This window comes from Zootoca vivipara, chromosome 13 (genome assembly GCF_963506605.1).
Source record: "Zootoca vivipara chromosome 13, rZooViv1.1, whole genome shotgun sequence".
Taxonomy (NCBI): domain Eukaryota; kingdom Metazoa; phylum Chordata; class Lepidosauria; order Squamata; family Lacertidae; genus Zootoca; species Zootoca vivipara.
In genome coordinates, this window is record NC_083288.1 from 37292040 (window position 1) to 37312487 (window position 20448).

General features: G+C 48.1%; 1 protein-coding gene across 1 annotated transcript; it reads left to right on the forward strand.

Annotated features, from left to right (window-relative positions):
* Positions 1-3750: 3750 nt before the first annotated feature.
* On the forward strand, positions 3751-17049 carry CA11 (carbonic anhydrase 11). Its single transcript, XM_035135793.2, has 9 exons — positions 3751-4765; positions 6229-6303; positions 11368-11510; positions 12625-12810; positions 13328-13423; positions 13562-13634; positions 14460-14614; positions 14808-14973; positions 16014-17049. Exons 1-9 carry the CDS (start codon positions 4705-4707, stop codon positions 16046-16048), a joined length of 990 nt encoding a protein of 329 aa, XP_034991684.2. The 5' UTR covers positions 3751-4704; the 3' UTR covers positions 16049-17049.
* Positions 17050-20448: the final 3399 nt, after the last annotated feature.

A 20448-nucleotide genomic window follows, 5' to 3' on the forward strand; every position in this document is an offset into this window, starting at 1 on the left:
AGTTCTTCCTGACATGGAACTATGTGGTGGGAAAGGTTTCACCCTTCTTAACTGGTGTCCTTCCTTTCCTCCAACCACTGATGTTCACTCCCTGGCCTACTACGCCCTCCTCTTTCTTCAGCCCATCTGTGGTTGTTTTGGCCTTCTGCACAGTCCTGGGCTTTCTTTTATCTCCTCAGAGATGGGCTCTGCACGTCCTGTGGCTGAACCCCAGCCTTCCCTTCAGGCATGGCCAAACTTGGCCCTCCAGCTGTTCTGGGACTACAATTCCCATCATCCTTGACCACTGGTCCTGTTAGCTAGGGATGATGGGAGTTGTAGTCCCAAAGCAGCTGGAGGGCCGGAGTTCAGTCAGTTGATGTCAGACTCTTCATTGCCTCTGAGGCAGTTCAAGGACAGCTTATGAACCTCCTTGATTGTTGCAAATAGTTGCTAGGATCCTGGCAGAGTTCAGATTCTCCCTTCTTCCAGGCCCAGAATTGGAGGCTTGAATGATCCCTGATCAGGAAACTCCATTGGGTCTAATTTAAGCTTTCATGTACAGGGAGGGGGGCAAACATGGGCAAATCAAATGCCCTGACCCTGGAAAGTTGCTTGTACCTAATTTGTCCACTGCAAGCTCGGTTGGCTGGAACAAACATGGTGCTGATAACACCAAGGTTGCAGTTTCGATACCCATAAGAGACAACTGCATGTTCCTGCATTGCAGGGGGTGGACTAGATGATCCTCAGGTGCCCTTCCAACTTTATGATTCTATGATTCTAAGCTGCCATCTTTCTATCAAACAGCATCTATTTTGTCTCCTCTCTCCTGATCCTTTTGTTGTTGTTGAATGATTCACAGATGCTTCTTTCTTCTCTTATTGAATATTTTTATTGGGTTTGGTTTCTTAAAAAAATGTCAATACAAACATATAGCAATTAAAAGTATCCAGGGGACATAATAAAAGAGACATGTTATATGTTATTTTTTTGCAACATGGTATGATTTTATTTCATTTACAAATGAAATGGTTGGGCAGTTCCACAGTCTGGATTCTATGAAAATATATTGTCAGGCATGGGTGTAGCCAGAATTTTTGTTGGGGGATGGACGGACTTCAAATTTGTATTGTTTTTTATTGATTTAGGGGAGGCAGCTGTCACCCCCCCTGGCTACGCCCATGCAGTCAGGTGTATGATTTTTAAAAACATAATTTTTAAAAAATCATACAGCTGGCTGAATATATCTTCACATTTATTATGACAAACTGAGAAAAGAGAGAGCACAGGAAGCAATGCTTTTATCTTTATTTTTATTTCTCTGTCAAGACTGCACATGCACATATATATTTAAGTTTGACGGTTTAATTGTTTACACAAGGAAGTCTTGTAATAACATTCTTATCCTCTCTGCAATGATGCTGCGTGTTATTTATGTTTCTTCGTTTCCCCTCTTTATATCTTATCCATCCCCTTTATAATTTGAGATCTTAATAAAAATAATTTGGAAAGAATACACACACATACAGTAAACAGTGGTGTGTTAACAAGAGTCCTTGAGGTACTCAAGGCGGACATATCAGCCTCCTACAATAAAGACATTTACGTCAAAATGTGTTGTGTCATTTGTGTCCTCACAGTATTTAAGAGCACATTTTACTAGGGAGAATTAAAAGGGCGGAACCTGCATATAACAGCTCCATAAAACAATCTGAGTCAACAGCAGACATATCAGAAAACCATCTCTCCTTACATACAACAGAAAAGGCCACCATATACCGGCACTTTCGATTTTGCCTATTTTAGCAATTCACCTTGGTACTTACACAGCACTATTATACCGAACTTTCTGACAGAACCACGTCCCGTATTTTGTCTAACCAACCATTCGTGGATAATCCTGATGTTTTCCAATGGCTAGCCTGATTCCACATATGCTGCCACACGGAACCAGATTGTTCTTTTTAAATGCTAGTGGGGTGATGTCTCAGCCCCAAATCTGTGGACCCAGTTTTCTGATTTGCTTCAAGCCATCCAAAGCAAAAAAGTTCTCTTGGAGAATGGCCTCTCAAAGCCTGTTGTCATATGCAAACTTCCAGGGGGGAAATACCCATAGCTCAGCAGCAGGGCAGATCTGCTTTCTACAGCAGGAGGTTCCTGGTTTGATGGTTCAATCCCAGCCCAGGCTGATGGTGTTATGGGAATATAATATCTTGCTTAGCCGCCAATTTCCTGGCAGACCATTTTGAGAAGAGCATAGGAAGCAGGGAGCTGGCTGTTCACCCTCTGTCGGCAAACATGGATTTGCCAGCAACTTCTGTTGTTGCAGTTGTCCCTTTTCCTACAGATGCCCCTTTCTACAAGGATTTTGGATTCTGGTAGAATTTTGGATTGTTCTAGGTCAGACTCTGGGTCCCACCTGGAGCCTATCATCTCTTGGCCAGCTGGGGATGAGGGGAATTGCTCTCCAAAATACCTGGAGGGCACCAGGGTTAGGGAAGCTGTCCCAGGTTGTCAACTAGTGGGTGGGGAAACTAGCAAGGCCAGATTTGGCCCAGGGTTTGCCAGCTGCTGACTGATAGTCTGAAAAGGAGACAAATGCATAGAGACAGCGGCAAGCAAGTGCATTGGAAGCTGGTCTGTTGGGGCAACTGGGAGGCTGCCCCACCAAACTCAGTCTGGCCTCAGTCAGCCGCCTCCTGCCTGCCTTCTTTCCTCTACCAACACACAGTGGCTCTGGCTGTCGCCTTCCTCCTCCTTAGTCTCAGGGTAGCCCTTCTAGAACTCAGAAGGATGGGGACAAAACTGGAATCAGCTTACTCTGCTGGTGATTGGTTCTGTCTTAAGGACACAAGATGACCCATCTAGTCCAGCATCCTGTTCCCACAAGTGGCCAATCAGAGGCCACAAGGGGGAAACCCTCAAGGAAGACCTGAGCAAAAGAACACGCTCCCCGCCTGCGGTTTCCAGCCAATGGTATTCAGAAGCATTTAGCCATGGTGGCCATCGATAGCCCTCTCCTCCATGAATTGGCCCACTCCTAAAGCAATCCAAGTTGGTGGCCATCCTTGCCTCCTGCAGCAGTGAGTTCCACAGTTTAACTATGCCCTGCTTGAAGAAGGACAGCTCAGTAGAGCATGAGACTCTTAATCTCATGGTCCTCATGGGTTCAAGCCCCATACTGGGCAAAAAGATTCCTGCATCTCAGGGGGCTGGTCCCTTCCAACTCCACAGTTCTATGATTCCGAGAAGTACTTTCTTTTTATCTGTCCTGAGTCTTTGCTTCCTGTTGGCCTCCTTTGCCTTCTGCCCCATCAGTTCAAGGGGCACCAGCATCCACGGTGCATGAAGCCACGCTCTGTGGTCCTCGCTCCTGTGCTTGGCAGCAGTGTGCTTGGCCGATGCCAACACGTGGAACTGAACGTGTGAACCCGATCAGGCTCCGCATGACATAATCTCGCGGGCAAAGCAGATGCTGCCTGAGCCACATCCAGGCGTGTGAGCGCAAGACCTTTCCGAGGATCCCCTGGTTTCCTCCGGATCCACCTTAAAACATCTCTCTCTTCTCCTCCTCCTCTCCCTCTCCCTCAATTGCATCTCTTTGGGTCCCTTGGGAGAGGGGAAGGGAAAGTGAGAGAGAAGATCTGTGCATTTGAGAAGGGGGGGGGGAGAGGAGGGAAGCCGAGGCTGTAAGAGGCAGGGAAGAAGGGAAGGGGGAAGCAGGGAAAGGAGAGAGAGAGAGAGAGAGAGAAGTGTAGGGGGGGAGGACAGAGGGGAGCAGGGAGAGTTCAGGACCAGGGAAGCCCCCCCCCCCAAAAAAGAGGGAGGGGGATCACATACATAAAAGGGGGAAGAAAACAGGATAGGTTGAAGGTAGTCTGCGGACCAGAGGGGGAAACCCAGAAGGAGTGGAAGAAAGCCCAGGGTAGGTGGGGGGGAGGCAGGTGAATAAGAGAAGGTGGGAAAACAAGGAGAAGCCAGGGGGGCACCCCACAGCAAGCAAGGGGAGTGGGGACCAGAGAAGAAAGAGAGAGGAGAGAGAGCCAGGGAAGAGGAGGTGAGGAGAGAGGGAGAAGTTAAGTTAGGGACTTCTAAGCTCTCCTCCTCCCGCCATTCTCCCTCCCCCATCCAACTCCCACCCTCCCTTCGCCTTATTCCCCAGCCGCCGCCGTCACAACCCCACGTCGCAGGGAGTCCCACAGCTCCTCCTCACCCCCTTTTGGAAGGGAGTCGGGGAGCGGGGTTTCTCGTGCTGCCCGTCCAGCCCCACGGAGTGATCCGACCCCGAGTGGCCAAGCCCTCCCTCCCCCTCCTCGCTTCCCCGTCCACGCCGTCTCCATCTTCCCCATCTCATCAACATTGCGAGAGGAGGGGCGGGGGGGCATCCCCTGGAGAAGGGGCGGGAGGAAGATGGAGGGACGGGGGAGGAAAGAGAGCTAGGGAAGGGGGGGAGAGGCGAGAAGATTAGAAAGCGAGAGGGGGCATGGGGAGGGCAGAGGGCTTTCGGGGGTGAGAGGTGTTGTCTGACGCGCGCCCCCCCCACCCCATCCCCAGGACTCACCGGACCACACGTGGATCGCGGGGGGTGGCGGGGACCACCTCCAGAGGCTGCGCACCGGGAGGGGGGGCACCTCCACGCGGGATGCCGAGGAGGGGGCGCCTCCTCCAGGTCTGAGACACCCCCGCCCCACAGCAGCCTCTTCCTGCTACTCCCAAACCACGATGGGCACCAGCTTGGGGGGGCTTTGCCTGTTGGGAGTCCTGACGGCAACTTGTATGGCTGGTAAGAGAGAGAGAGATGAATGGGGAAAGTGGGGCGCGGGGTGAGAGCGAGAGAAAATATTAGCTTGGGATCTGGGGTGGGGTGGGGGAATTGAGTTGGTGCATGCAAAGAGAACGGGAATTCCCTGAAAGAAAAAGATAAGGGCAATGGAGCTAGCGACCAGTCTGACTATCTTGTCTTATCTTATCTTATCTTATCATCTTATCTTATCTTATCATCTCTATCATTCATTCATCTATCTATCTATCTGTCTAGCTACCTACCTACCTACCTATCTCTATCCCCCTCTTTCCATTTCCTCCCCCCTCTCAATATATGCTATTTATAAACACATACAGATCACCCATCTAATTTATGTTCACTAGCTAATCTTTATCAGATCCACCCACCCATCAGGTTTCCTTTGTAGCCTTTCCTTTCTTGATCTATCCATTCTCATCTCTTTCCTCAGTCTCTCCCCCTCCCTTTTGTCTCTCTCTCTTCCGCCCCCCCTCCATATCTCCATTTGTATTTTCTCTCCCTGCACTTTCTTAATTTTTTACCACAGGGCTCAAACCCCTCATATATTCCTTTCCATCAAAAACATTCCACAAAGTAATTTTTAAAAAGAAGTAGAGGGCCAAAGGTGTCTCTGAGCATGTGCAGAGCACTCTCCTCCTCCCGGAGGCTTCCCAAGGCAGGGGATGCAGCTACTTTTCCTTGAGCTCCAGTATCTCCCCCCACCCCCATTCCAAGAACCTCAGCACTCCCTTGTTCATTCATGTGTTTTCTGTGCAATCCATTGACATTCCTGCCATCCATTGATGGGGCAGGAGGAGAGAGAGAGAGAGAGAGGAAGAAGCAGAGGTGTAGCCAGGTAGCATATAGCTCAGTGGTAGGTAAAGGTAAAGGGACCCCTGACCATTAGGTCCAGTCGTGACCGACTCTGGGGTTGCGCACTCATCTCGCATTATTGGCCGAGGGAGCCGGCGTATAGCTTCCAGGTCATGTGGCCAGCATGACAAAGCCGCTTCTGGCAAACCGGAGCAGCACACGGAAACGCCGTTTACCTTCCCGCTGTAGCGGTTACTATTTATCTAGTTGCATTTTTATGTGCTTTCGAACTGCTAGGTTGGCAGGAGCTGGGACTGAGCAACTGGAGCTCACCCCGTCACAGGGATTCGAACCGCCGACCTTCTGATCAGCAAGCCCTAGGCTCAGTGGTTTAGCCCACAGCGCCACCTGGGTCCAGTGGCTCAGTGGTAGAGCATGGTTCAATTCCTGGCATCTCCAGTTAGGGCTGCGAAGGACCCCTGCCTGAAATCTTGGAGAACTGCCGCCTATCAGTATATAGACAGTACTGAACAAATGGACCAGTGGTGTGATTCAGTATAAGTCAGTGTTGCGATTAAGCTTCCATACTTTTGTCTCCCCTTTCAGTTGCCCCACTAATTAACCCTCCCCTCCCCCTTTTATCCCTGCAGTGCAGTTTGTTCCTGCAAAGACCTACGAGGACTGGTGGGCATACAAGGAGACACTTCATGGTAGCTTCGTGCCAGGTACAAAATGACCACTGGTGGGTGAGGTGGGAGGGTAGGCTCCTTCCTTTCTCGCTTGCCTTCTTAACATGCCCAATGCAGACAACTCTCCTAGGTCAGGTGGCCTGTGGCCAAGCGGCGTACGTGTGCCGGAAATCCCTCTAGTGTTGACTGTTCTTGTGAGCAGATCCTGTAATGAGCTGCAGCACAAACATTCAGTTGGCTGGTGCCCTGTGGAACTCTCAGCCACATGATGTCATGAAAATCAGTAGACTAGCTGGGTCCCGGTCAGCCTTCTCGCTCAGGATTGGGGGAACTTGCAGGGGCTGTGGCTTAGCGGAAGAGCACATGCTTTTCAGGCAGACAAGCCCAGGTTCAATTCCCCAGCATGCATAGCTGCCAAGTTCTCCCTTTTTTTTAAGGGAAATTCCATTATGCTGAATAGGCTTCCTCGTGAGAAAAGGGAAAACTTGGCAGCTATGTCAGCATGACCAGTTTAATAGAATCAGGAAGCAAGTGGAGATTATCTGGCAGTAATGGCAAACAATACAGTACTGGGTTAGATGGGCAAAGGCACTTCTATGCCACTTAAGCACTCACAGAGAATCCTGGGAACTGTAGTTTGTGAAAGGGGCTCAAGATTATAGCTCTGTGAGGTCAGCACCCTTCCATAAACTACAGTTCCTAGGATTTATTTATTTTTTTTGTGTGGGGGGGGGGAGTGGAAGCCATTACTCTTAAAATAGTGTAAGAGCGTTTCAAAAATATGGGTGTGAGCTTAGCCTAATCTAGCAATCTAGTTGCTCTGTGGCATGCCTGGAAGTCCATTGTGCCTTCAGAGCTGCGGGGTTAGCTATAGCCCAAAGTTTGGAAACAGCCATAAGGGAAGACATCTCATCTTTTTAAAGATTAAAAAAATCTGTCCTCCTGCTTTCCACATGTTGATTGGTACAAATTGAGGCCATATATCTTTGTCACCATTAAAAGAAATAATAAAAAAATACACACATCCTTCATTTAAAGGTAAGACATGGGTCTAGTCCTCATCATAAAAGGTAAAGGGACCCCTGACCATTAGGTCCAGTCGTGACCGACTCTGGGGTTGCATGCTCATCTTGCATTATTGGCCAGGTCTTCCAGGTCATGTGGCCAGCATGACTAAGCCAGCTTCTGGCGAACCAGAGCAGCGCACGGAAATGCCGTTTATGTGCTTTCGAACTGCTAGGTTGGCAGGAGCTGGGACCGAGCAACGGGAGCTCACCCCGTCGCGGGGATTCGAACCACCGACCTTCTGTGGGTTAAACCACCGCCCTAGGCTCTGTGGTTTAACCCACAGCACCACCCACTTCCCCAGTCCTCATCATACTGGGGGCAATAAGCTGAGAAAGCATAAAGGGCGAACAGTTTAGTTCCTTCCTCAGGTGGAGCATCTGAGCCCTTGGAGCTTTGCCCACCTAGAATCATAGAATTGTAGAGTTATAAGGAACCCTGAGGGTCATCTAGTCCAGCCCCCTGCAACGCAGGATTCACAACTCAAAAATCCCTGACAGATGACCATCCAACCTCTGCTTAAAGACCTTTGATGAAGGGGAGTCCACCACCTTCCGCGGTAGCCCATTCCCCCCCCCCCGTCAAACATTCCTGACGCTTAGTTGGAATCTCTTTCCTCGTCATTCGAATCCATTACAAGAAAGGAGATTCCGAATAACCGTTAGGAAGAACCTGCTTCCATCCCTCCTCTCACTTCCATCCCTCCTCTCCGTTTCCCCACCACCACCACAAACCCCGTACAGTATTTCATCTTTCCATTTCTCCCTCCCACCCCCCCTGGACTGTGGCTCCTTCGAAACTTCCGAAATGCCATGTACGTGAGTTTGCCTGTGCCTGTTGTGTGTGTGGGGGGGCGCACCTGACTCCCAGCTTTGCCCTCGGTATAAGAAGCTCAGCCATTGAAGCAGATGCCTTGTCAGCGGGCTTAATTTGCATGATTAATTCTGAGCTCAGGATATGGGTTTCCTCGGCGCGGAATGTTGGCACCGATGCCAGACAGCCAATTAGGTCTTGGATGCCAGATGGGGAATGAACATACACACACACAGAGAGAGAGACATATGCCTCACTCGTGACCCCCTGCGTCGAAGGTTGGGGATGACTCGTGGTGTCCCAGGGGGAGGGTGTCTCCTCCATCGCCTTGCCGCGAGAGGAGGAAGACGAATGCCCACGCTGGAGGTGGCGGCGGCTGCTGCGCCGTGCCTGTGCGCAGTGCCGAGAGCCGGGGTGGGGGGGCTGGGCTCGGCAACTGCAAGAGGCTGCATTAATATTTAATATCTCCCTCGCCCGCTCCAGTGATGCAGCGAGCAGCAGGCAAAGAGAAATGGGACCACAGCGTTGGGGGGTGGGCGGGCGGGCAGGCAGGAGGGGGATCAAGGGGGCATGATAGGATTGGGAAGGACGCCACAATATTATCACCACCACCACCCTACTCCCCAGGACCCCAGGAGTGTGAAAAGGGAAAGGGCAAAGAATGTGTCTACCTCCCCCTTCCCCCTACGCTGAGAGGAGAAAAAACAATTAAGTATATACACACAGACATTAGAATGCACCAAAAAAAAAAAGGCAGCATACAGGAACCACAGAAGGAATCAGGAATGAAGGAAGCCTGGGCGCACAGAGAGAGAGAGAGAGACACAGAGAGAGAGAACAGAACCAGATGCATTGCTTTGCTGAAATTCATGTGTACGACTCTTTCCCATATTCAAATACCCAGTGTACACAGTCACACACAGTCTTCACCAAGTTGGTGCCCTCCAGATGTTGGCGTACTACGATTCCCATCAGGTGCGCCGGCTGGGGCTGATGGGAACTGTAGTCCAACACCACCTGGAGGGCATCAAGTTGGCAGTGGCTGCACTCGTCAGATATACCTACACACTTGTAGATGTATCTTGACGAGCTGGAACATGTGCAGCAGAGGAGGGGGACCAAGATGATCAAGGGTCTGGAAACCATGCCTTATGAGGAATGGTTGAAGGAGCTGGGTATGTTTAGTCTGGGAAAGAGGAGACGGAGAGGAGATATGATAGCGAACTTCAAATATCTAAAGGGCTGTCACATGGAAGATGGAGTGTGCTTGTTTTCTGCTGCTCTGGAGGCTAGGACCCAAACCAATGGCTTCAAGTTACAAGAAAGTAGATTCCGACTAAATATCAGGAACAACTTTCTGACAGTAAGAGCTGTTCAACAGCGGAACAGACTCCCAGGAGAGGTGGTGGACTCTCCTTCCTTGGTTTTTTGTTTAGCAGAGGTTGGATGGCCATCTGTCACGGATGCTTTTGTTGAGATTTATGCATTGAGGTCCTTTCCAACTATACAATTCTATGATTCTATGGTGTATATGTGTATCATAGCTGTCAAGTTCTCCCTTTTTTTAAAGGGAAATTCCCTTATGCTGACAGCTGTGATGTGTATGGCTTTGCCTTGGGGGCATATAAATTAAGCAGTAATGTAACATAACATCCGGGTAACACAGACACTCCACCTGATTTCTTTTATCCCGAAATAAATTGCACAGCCACATCCGTTCCTGGTTAAAAATATACATGCATACAGAATAACTCTCACCTGGCCCCTCTCTTTTCTCTTGCTTGCACTCTTAGCTCTTGTGAAAATACATTACATGCTTAGTTAACAGACACATCTACCACCAGCTTATTCATGTAGAAGTTTTACACGCCACTTTTTGAGCAAAGACCTTCAAGTTGGCTTACTGTCGATGGTAATGTTCAGGTCTGGCTGTTTGTTGCCTGCTGGGAGTGATAGGGCAGAAGGTAGAGAGACCAGCAACAGGGGGAGCCAGAGCAATCACAGAAAAGGGCAACACTAATTCCTTCTCCCTGCTGAGTTCCATAAGGGCAACACAGAGACTAAGGAGGAGGAAGGTGACAGGCAGGGCCACTCCCTGGATTGGCTGTAAATAAGAAGACAGGTAGGGGGGTTGGTTGGCTGGTGACAGATGAAGGTTCCTCTGGTTAGCGCCTGATTCGCCAGCTTCCACTGATCCATAGCAGGGCCTTTTCAGTGGTGGTTCCCCTGTTGTGTAATGCCCTCCCTAGGTGTGTCTCCATCATTATTAACCTGAAGGAAGAATATGAAACATGCTTGTTTCTCCGGGCATTTGGTGGCTGTTCCTGGCAACTCTTGTGATCATTGGATGGAAGTCTGTTCTTACCAGAATTGCTTTTAGAGTACTTTGTAACTGAAAGTGTTTTTGGATGTTTTTAGTTGTAGTTGTTTTTGGAATGTTGTGGCTGTTTTAGAATGCTTTTTGCTTTTGTTTCTAAATTGTGTATCCTTGAGAAAGGGCAAGGTTATAGATTCAATAAACAACTAGTAACAGGCATATATACCTTCACACGAAATCCATGCAGCCCTTAGCAGCTAGCAGCAAAGTGGGGGCTTTCAAGCCTTTTGTGTGAAAATGGTCCTCAACATCTATTGTTCCATCCAGATGGGTGGGGTGGGTTTTTGCATGTGGATGTTCCTCACAACGTGCCCTTGACACAATAAATTGTGCATTACTGGTAGAGTTATACTGGGCTGCTCACACATCTGTGACGCTCCCCCAATGTTACTGCATAATTGCTGTCTGGTGGGGCATCCCTGCATAGCAGTGAAACAGAAATGTAATGGCACAAAGACAAAAGTCCCCGTCCCCCACCAACTTTTGCAGGCACCAACAGTATTGAAACTAACCACCCTGAAGGCATCAAAAGTGCAATCATGATGAATGCACAATAAAAAGGACATCTGGAGGCGCCCTGTATCTATGCATTTAAAAAAGTAACAATGGAAGCTGTTGAACACAAACCCCATTGTGTGCTCTGCCTACACACACACACACACCCACACACACACACACACACACCCGCATCCTCCCTACATGGTCTCGCTGAAACACTCCCCAGGTACCATCTCCCTCTCTTTCCAACTCTCCATCTGCGACCCCATGGGCAAGCAGATGAAAGTGAAACATTTCCCCGGCTCTTGCGCAGGGATTCCACAGGGCTCCTTGTTTTTCACTTGCAGGTCCTCCATTCTGGGGTCTTGTGAATTCGGCTTGGAGTCTCTGCGCCATTGGCAAGCGGCAGTCGCCCGTGGATGTCAACACAAGCCAAATGGTGTTTGACCCTTTCCTCCCTCCACTTCGACTAAGCACAGGTGGAAAAAAGGTGTGTGCCCGTGCATGGAATGCCATGCACAAAGTGTTTGTAAGGTTCATTGAATTTACTTCCCGGTTACTGTGCCTAGGCTTGCAGTAATAACCAGCATCAGAATGGATCCAGCCTAAGGCTGCGTGTTTATTATCAGCTTAAAACACTGCTAGCTCCCTTCTTCTCCCTTCCAACTTGGATCAAAGCACGTTTTGCAAAAACATATCAAAATGTAGCCAGTGGCGTAGCAGGGGGGCGATGGGGGCACGTCGCCCCAGGTGCCACCCTGGAGGGGAACAACTCGGCGCCCCCCCCCCACTGGGGAACATTTTTTTTTCTTTCTGTTGCATGAGATTTTTCAACTGTTCTTATATGCTCTTTCAATGCTGATTTCATATCTGAAGTCGGTTTTGTTCTGTAAGCTCTAGGTTTTTTTTTTTGCAATTCATGTTATTCACTTTTCGCCAGAGCCGCGTTGGGGGGGGGGGGTTGACCAAAAAAAATTTCCGCACCAGGTGCCACCTGGGCTTGCTACGCCTGCCTCTGAATGTAGCATTTCATAAGAATCGACAGGATAGATATGGATTGTGGGTACATCACTTTCCAAACCAGTGGTGGGAACATATTGTATGCAGAGTAAACAGGAGTGTGTGCACAGCATGAAGGAGTCACACCGAATCTTTTCACATTGATTTCAAAAGGAAAGTTGCTTTGCCATAATCCAGCCCCGTATACTGACATAGTTTAACTCCACTTTTCTGTCCCACCACCAGGGCCCTGAAGGCTGTGACCAAACCAAGCTTAAAACCAGAGTAATAAAATATTATAAACATGAATTTTAAAGAAGCACAGCAGCTTAAAATCTCCTTAGCATTACCAAAGGGAAACAAAACAGTAGCTTGGTCATCAATCATGCTACAAGCTCACTGTAACAGTGTAGGCATTTTACCTGGAGAAACGAGGAAAAGTGCCAAGAACGCCAACTGGGGCAGAGTGTTCCATGGTTTGTGTGCCACCACCGAGAAGGAAATGTGGCTGGGTGTAAATAAACAAAGGGTGTAAATAATACTCGTGCCACTGGATTTTTCCCTGTCCCCCATCTCCTTTCCCTGTTAATCATCTCACCCCGCAGATCAGTGGGACCATGTACAACACGGGACGGCATGTCTCCTTCCGCCCAGACCCACTGCAGCTGGTTAATGTTTCTGGAGGGCCTCTGCTGTACAGTCACCGCCTCCAGGAGCTGCGCCTGCACTTTGGCAGCGAAGACGGGTTTGGCTCCGAGCATCGGATAGACGGCGAGAGCTTCTCTGCCGAGGTGATCTCAGGCCCCACTCAGACTGGTGCATTTTGTGGATACTCTTAGCTCAGGGGCCGATCTATACATGCAGAAAAATCGAGTGCCATTAAAACTTTTCCTCAAATCAACCTCACATTTGTTTAAAGCGTTTCTACACCAGCTGTGTTAGATTGCAGCCCTAAAAAACCAATACCAATAAAACGCACAGCACACGAAGGCTTTAAGTAAATAGTAATGTTCTTCAGAGCTCAGAGTTGTTGCATTAGGATTGAGGACACCCAGGTTCAAATCCCCACTGAGCCACTGGATGATTACCTCTCAGCTTAGCCTACCTTACAGGGCTGTTGGGAGGATAAAAGAGGGAGGAGGAGGACAAAAAAACGGGGGGGGGGGGAGATCCATGTATTCTGCTTTACGGTCCTGAGAGGAAAGGCAGGATGTAAATGTAATAAGTATATCAGTCATTCTACATCTGCAAAATGCAAGCTTTATTTACGTGTGCATATGCCTTTTTCTTTTTCGTTCCCACCTCTAGGTGCAGCTGATCCACTACAACCAAGAACTCTACCCCAATATCTCAGAGGCGTCACGCAATCCCAATGGTTTGGCTGTCATTTCGATCTTTGCTGACGTGAGTCTCTCCCTTCCAACCCCGCAAGAAAAAAAATTAAAAATCTAGGGAGTGCCAGATGGGTCCTTAGCCGACTCAAAGTCGGGCCAGGAGATCAGAGGACAAAATGCAAGGCCTTTGTTTTATTTCTCTTTGCAGATTGGACCAAGCCCCAACCCATTCCTAACCAGGCTGTTAAACAGAGAGACCATCACTCGCATCTCCTATAAGAGTAAGTGGGAAGAGGACTGCGTTAAAGGTCCTTTGGCAAAGATGGTCAGGACTGGGAAAGCTAACCAGAGAGGTGGTGGTTGCGGGAGAGGACATGACAGGAGAATGGTGTGTGGAGAGAGTAAATAAAAATACTGTACAGTGGTACCTCGGTTTACAAATATAATTGGTTCCGGAAGTCTGTACTTAACCTGAAGCGAACTTTCCCATTGAAAGTAATGGAAAGTGGATTAATCTGTTCCAGACAGGTCCGCGGAGTATTCAACCTGAAGCGTACTTAAACCGCGGTATGAGTGTAGTTGGTTCCGGAAGTCCGTACTTAACCTGAAGCGTACTTAACCTGAAGCGAACTTTCCCATTGAAAGTAATGGAAAGTGGATTAATCCGTTCCAGACAGGTCCGCAGAGTACTTAAACTGAAAATACTCAAACTGAGGCGTACTTAAACCGAGGTATGACTGTATACCTTTTTTGTCCTGTCTCATAACAATGGAATGGCCACTAGCCTAGGTGGTTTTAACCAACGTTCAGGAACAGCAGGTCTCTAGCTCTGTGACTCGACTATGTGGAATCTCACCTGTGCAGATGTCTTCAGTCGTGTGTCCTGCACACAAACAACAGGGGAGGGGTGTTACCTTAAGTTTCCCAGAAGGACCTGCCGGAGCCAGTTTGGGGGTCAAAGTTCTGGACTAGGCGAACCTTTGATCCAATCCCATAGGGTCCTTCTTCTGATGCTCGTCTGTGTGTGCATCTCTCTCTCTCTCTCTCTCTCTCTCTCTCTCTCTCTCTCTCTCTCTCTCTCTCTCTCTCTCTCTCTCTTATGACAGATGATGCTTATCTTCTACATGACCTGAGTCTGGAAGATCTCTACCCAGATACTTTTGGCTTCATTACTTACCAAGGATCCATGTCGACCCCTCCGTGCTACGAAACAGCCACTTGGATCCTAATTGACCGACCCATCAACATGACCTCTGTACAAGTAGGTTCCTCCCTGGGGCAGTGGAGTCTCTGGATTTCCAAACGTTACTCCAAGCATCAAGAAAAGTTCCTTACCCCACCCTCCCCATTAGATTCACCTGCCCCCCCCCCACCCAGCCCTTCCCAAAAACCTAGGAGTCCTGATCCTCAACTTCCTTCTTGACCTCCTTTCCCCACTTCTCTTTCTTCTGCAGATACACTCCCTTCGTCTTCTCAGCCAGAACCTCCCTTCCCAAATTTTTCGGAGCATGAGTGACAATTCGAGACCCCTCCAGCCCCTCCTCCATCGAAGCCTTCGGGGCAACCGAGACCCACGGCGCCCCACTCGACGTTGCAAGGGGGGCAACTACAGGCTCCATGGTATGCAGACCAGGAATTTGAGCTCTGTTCTTTCATGCTAGGTTTTACTCTCATTCCACTTTCTATCTATCTATCTATCTATCTATCTATCTATCTATCTATCTATCTATCTGTTTATTTACAGTATGTGCAGCCTGCCTTTCTATCAGACATTCAAGGTGACTTGCCATCAAAATAAAGCAATGCATGTTGATTTAAAAAAAAAGACTAATGACAATCTTAAAAAATGACTGAAAAAGGAGATGAAGAACCTTGCTTTCCCTCCAGACGCTGTTGAACTCCAAATCCTATCAGCCCCAGCATGGCCAACAAGCAGAGATTATGGGAACTGTAGACTGTCTCTTTGTTAATCAGTGCAATCCTATATGCATCTACTCAGAAGCAAGTCTTATGGAATTTAGCAGGGCTTACTACCAGGTTGGGGGACCCAGGTGGCGCTGTGGGTTAAACCACTGAGCCTAGGGCTTGCTGATCAGAAGGTCAGCGGTTCGAATCCCTGTGACGGGATGAGCTCCCGTTTCTTGGTCCCAGCTCCTGCCAACTTAGCAGTTCGAAAGCACCTCAAAATGCAAGTAGATAAATAGGAACTGCTACAGCGGGAAGGTAAACGGCGTTTCCGTGTGCTGCTCTGGTTTGCCAGAAGCGGCTTTGTCATGCTGGCCACATGACCTGGAAGCTGTACGCCGGCTCCCTCGGCCAACAACGCGAGATGAGCGCCGCAACCCCAGAGTCGGTCACGACTGGACCTAATGGTCAGGGGTCCCTTTACCTTTACCTTTTACTACCAGGTTAGGCAGTATAGGATTCCTGTCTACTAGTGCTATTATTTAGTTGCCTTGGATTTTTAAGTAAAATAAAGTGGGGGGGTGGGGATTAAAGGATAGGCTTGGTTCCTCAAAAAAAGCAGGACAGTGAGCTACCAGAAAACAGGGACTATCCCTGGCAAACAGGGTCAGTTGGAGCATTTGACACTAAGGCAGGATCTGTTTAAAAACAAATCCCTTTCCATAACCTGCATTTCCCCCCCTTCTCTCTTCCAGTGGATGGTACACGTCCTCCGAAAACTGTCATGTAGCTGAGATGTGCTGCAGCCAGTTGAATGTTTAAGGGTGGCTGTGGCTCCTTCAGAATTTGATGTCTAACTGAGGAAGTTGCAACCTCCCACTTCTGGGTGACCAGACTGCTTTCCACCATGCGAAAGGGGAATAACAGGATGCCTGTGAACAACAATGGAATGTATGCCTCGGGGGTGTTTGGGACACACATGCACACCCACACAATATGGCTTCCAGAGGTTTCTAAAAACGAGGCCAATGGTATTTATCAACAGAACGTGGCATACTCAATTGAACAGCCATATCTTAAAAGGGATTGGGCCTTCCCCAGACGCTTGAGGACTAGAGTCTTGTCCTCTTGACATTGCCTCCCTGCTTATTCCCAACCCAAAAGCAATCGGCTTTTTGTTCAAACACACTCAAAATCTCCGTGAATCCAAAACATGAGGGTGAGAGAATGTAACCCAAATTTGGGGCAGCACAGCCAAACTGCATTAGGCAGACAACTGTTCCCCAGATGTTACAAACACCTCAGAAGGTTTGGTTGGGCATATAAATGTTGGAGACTATTCCCCCATAATGTATAAGGACACTCCCAAGATATTTGAGGGACATTCTGTGAGCTTCAGGAGCCACCAGCCACAAAAATTCAAGCAGGGTTGTTTCCTGTATTAATGTTCTGAACCTCAGGAAGTCAGGGTGTGGGACAGGATAACACAAAAGATACCCAGGAACAACCTCACAAATCCTGAGCTGCTTTCATTATTTGGGGCAGAGATGTACACATGAAACTCCACCCCACTTTCTGTGCCAATCTGAGGAATTCTGGGGTGGAAAATACAAACTGAGCCCCCTCCCAAATCCTCAGCATATCTTGGGATGTTTAAGAGAACAGAAAACACACACCAAGGCGACCATCGTTTCCAGATGGCTTTCAATAACCTTAGCTGGGGAGCAGGGAGAGGGGGGAATTTTGTTGCCAAAAGAATCCACCTTTTGAATACAGATTAATTATTAATTAAAGAACAATTTTCAAAACAAGCTTTGATTTCTTTGCAGTAATCTTTTTTTCAGCTAGATCAGGGGCAAACGGCATGTCATCGTGACCCAACTCAGTGTTGGATTTTTTGAATAGTCAAGTTACTTTGGCACTTTGGCCGGTGTAATGTAAATACTGTCTGTTTAAGAGAAACAGGTGCCGGTGTTTCTGTTAATTGCTCACAGGCGTGGGCTCTGCTTCTTGTATATAAGGCTCTTGTATATAAGGCCTTCTGCATCTCTTGGTTAGATCTTTCAGTTTGATTCATCTCTTAGTAGACCACTCTCTCAGTTGTTCTCAGTTTAAGAGATTCCTTAGTTGAATCTTAGTATGAGAGTTGCTTAGTTATAATGCTAGTTTGCTGTTAATTCTTGGATAGTTTAATGGGAGTTTTGTGGGAGGTTTGGAAAGTGGGTAGATAACATTGCTAAGAGAGAAAGCATTTATCTTTAGTTTAAAGTCTCTTTAGAGTCAGTTTGTTTTTCAGTTAAAGAGACCCAACCGTTTGTATTTTCATCTGCATACTTTTACAAGTGTGCAGCTACTAAGGGGTTTCATATAAGGGAGATAATTCCCTACGCTCTTGGTGGTGTATTCTTAGCCAGGTCAACTTCTGACTGTGTATACTCTGTGTGAAGTGTACTTTAAAGGGCCGCTGTAAAACTGGGATATATGATTTAGGTTAAGCAGGTTTCAATATCCAGTTTTCTCCAATATTATTCTTATCATATATATATTATTTTCCAATACTCAGGCCATGTAAAGTGATATTGGGCGGAGGGGGAGAAAGAAAATTTTAAGTGGGAGGTGGGATGAGGAGCTGAACCTTTCAGACACACATGTATACCGGCACTTTCCTCTCCAAACCAAATCATCCCCAGCTGTTTTTCCTCCCTGTGAGGATTGCTTTAAAGCAGCCTTGCAAATAAGCCTGCCAAAGTTACTAGCCTGAAATTATTATTTTTACCAGCGCGTTGTGGGCTAGCAGAAATGGATAGAGAGCCCTGCAGGGTGTGGATGACTGGGGTTTCCCAAAGCTCACATTCCACTTGTGTTTTTTTTTTAATCCCCCATTCCACTTGTTTACCAGGCTAGATGAAGAAGAGAGACTGACATACCGGTAGGTGTACAGTAGGGGTGGGGGTGGGGAGGAGAGTTCCTTTCCCGGGATGGACCATCACCCCCAGATCCCAAACTTCTATTTATTTTATTTTACAAAGAGAGTAAATTTTTAGCATTTGTAGAACCTGAGGTACAAGACAAAATGTACAGACACTATTCTCAGTGTGTGTGTGTGTGTGTGTGTGTGTGTGTGTGTGTGTGTGTGTGTAAAATCAGCTTGCTATCCCCTTTCAACGTCTTACTTCCCACCCTCCAAAATTCCTTTGGACACCCATAGAGACATGCACAAAGCCCACCCCTCCACTACCTGCTCACTTACGATACCTGCATGCAATTCCTCTTTGTTTACGGGTGAAGCTTTGCCAACCTGGTGCTCCCCAGATGTTTTGGACTACAACTCCCATCAGCCCCACCTTGCATAGCCTTGCTTGATAGAAGGCTGCTCTCAAGGCAGTCGTCAGTAACAGGGTTGTACTTTGACTGTAGATGACAGCCCTTTTCCTTCCCCAAGTTAGAAGTGGTTGCATCTGTTGAGCTGAGCAGATGTTAACTTTTGCATGGGCTGAAGACACTTGTGGGGATTGTCCCCACTGTTCCTGGACCCCCTCGCCCTCCACCATTCAGATGTCAGCTACACGAGTGTAGCTCATGAACTGCCTGCACAGCTGGGGATCCTGTAAGATGAGAGGCCCAGGTGGCGCTGTGGGTTAAACCACTGAGCCTAGGGCTTGCTGATCAGAAGGTCAGCAGTTCGAATCCCTGTGACGGGTTGAGCTCCCGTTGCTCGGTCCCAGCTCCTGCCAACCTAGTAGTTTGAAAGCACGTCAAAATGCAAGTAGATAAATAGGAACCGCTACAGCGGGAAGGTAAACGGTGTTTCTGTGTGCTGCTCTGGTTCGCCAGAAGTGGCTTTGTCATGCTGGCCACATGACCTGGAAGCTATACGCCGGCTCCCTCGGCCAATAATGCGAGATGAGCGCACAACCCCAGAGTCGGTCACGACTGGACCTAATGGTCAGGGGTCCCTTTACCTTTACCTTTACCTACACATGCATAGCTGGGATAGCTCAGTCGGTAGAGCATGTGACTCTGAATCTCAGGGTTGTGGGGTCGACCCCCACGTTGGACAAAAGATTCTTGCATTTCAGGGGGTTGGACTAGACAACCCTCATGGTTCTTTCCAACTCTGTATTTCTACGCAAAAGCAAGTTTATCTGGGAGGAATTTGAAGCAGATTCTAAGGATGGATAGGATAAAAGCGCAAAGGCAGGGTGCTAGCTTTGCAAATAGGAAGGTTCAATTTCCCAAATCCTGACTTAAAAGGGTATTGGGTTGCAGAAGTGGGAGAGGGACGGGGAGAAATTCGATTCAGTTTGCATTCACACTAAAATGTCGATGAATTCATGGCTCTTCATGAACACTAAACTGAGGTGGAAATATGGAGAACTGGGTTTAAGAATTGGGGGGGGGGGGGGGGCGGCAGAAACAGAGTAACCAGAATTGACTGATTCATCCTTCAGTATGGGAAGGCCACACAACTTTGGAGGTCCATTGCCTATTGCATTAGAGATTATTGGGCTAGATGGGTCAAAAGCCTGACTCAGTAGAAAGCAGCTTTGTCTGTGAGACTGACCAAATGCCCCACAAGAAACAAGGGTTCTCAATTGCTAATTAGCCTCTTCCATACAAGAAAACAGCTTCTTAGGTTTCCAGGGCTCAATTGTGGAACAATTTACACGCAACGTAAAGAGGAGGCCGGATAAGAGGACAAAGATGAAAAATGGTGCCGTGGTTGTTTCATATGTGCCCCCCCCCCTTGTAGAGTTTTCCACTCTCCCAGCGGCACTTCCGTCTTTTAATTACCACTGGAAGCCAACACTGCAAAGACGCAGCACGGACACCTTTAAGATTTCAGTGCTTTGGAGACAGAAATAGATGGCTAGAGAGTGACCTTATCAAATACAGCTCCCTTGGGGATAGCCATTCCCAACACAAAAGCCGGTGAGCAGAGAAACTGGGGCATCAGAAATAATTACTATGTGCAAAAGTTGTAACCATGTAAACGCAATTACTTGAGTTACCGGGGGTGGGGGGAGGAAAGCAGGCAGAATTAAGTGTGAATGGGCCTTGCACTGGGTGTTGAGATAGATGGTAGATATTCTACTGCCCCCTGGTGGAAATCTTCCCCAAATTCTTGATTTTGGAGGGGAGGGAATTCCAGGTTATTAGGATCCTTGGCTTTTCCAGTCCCTCCTCCTC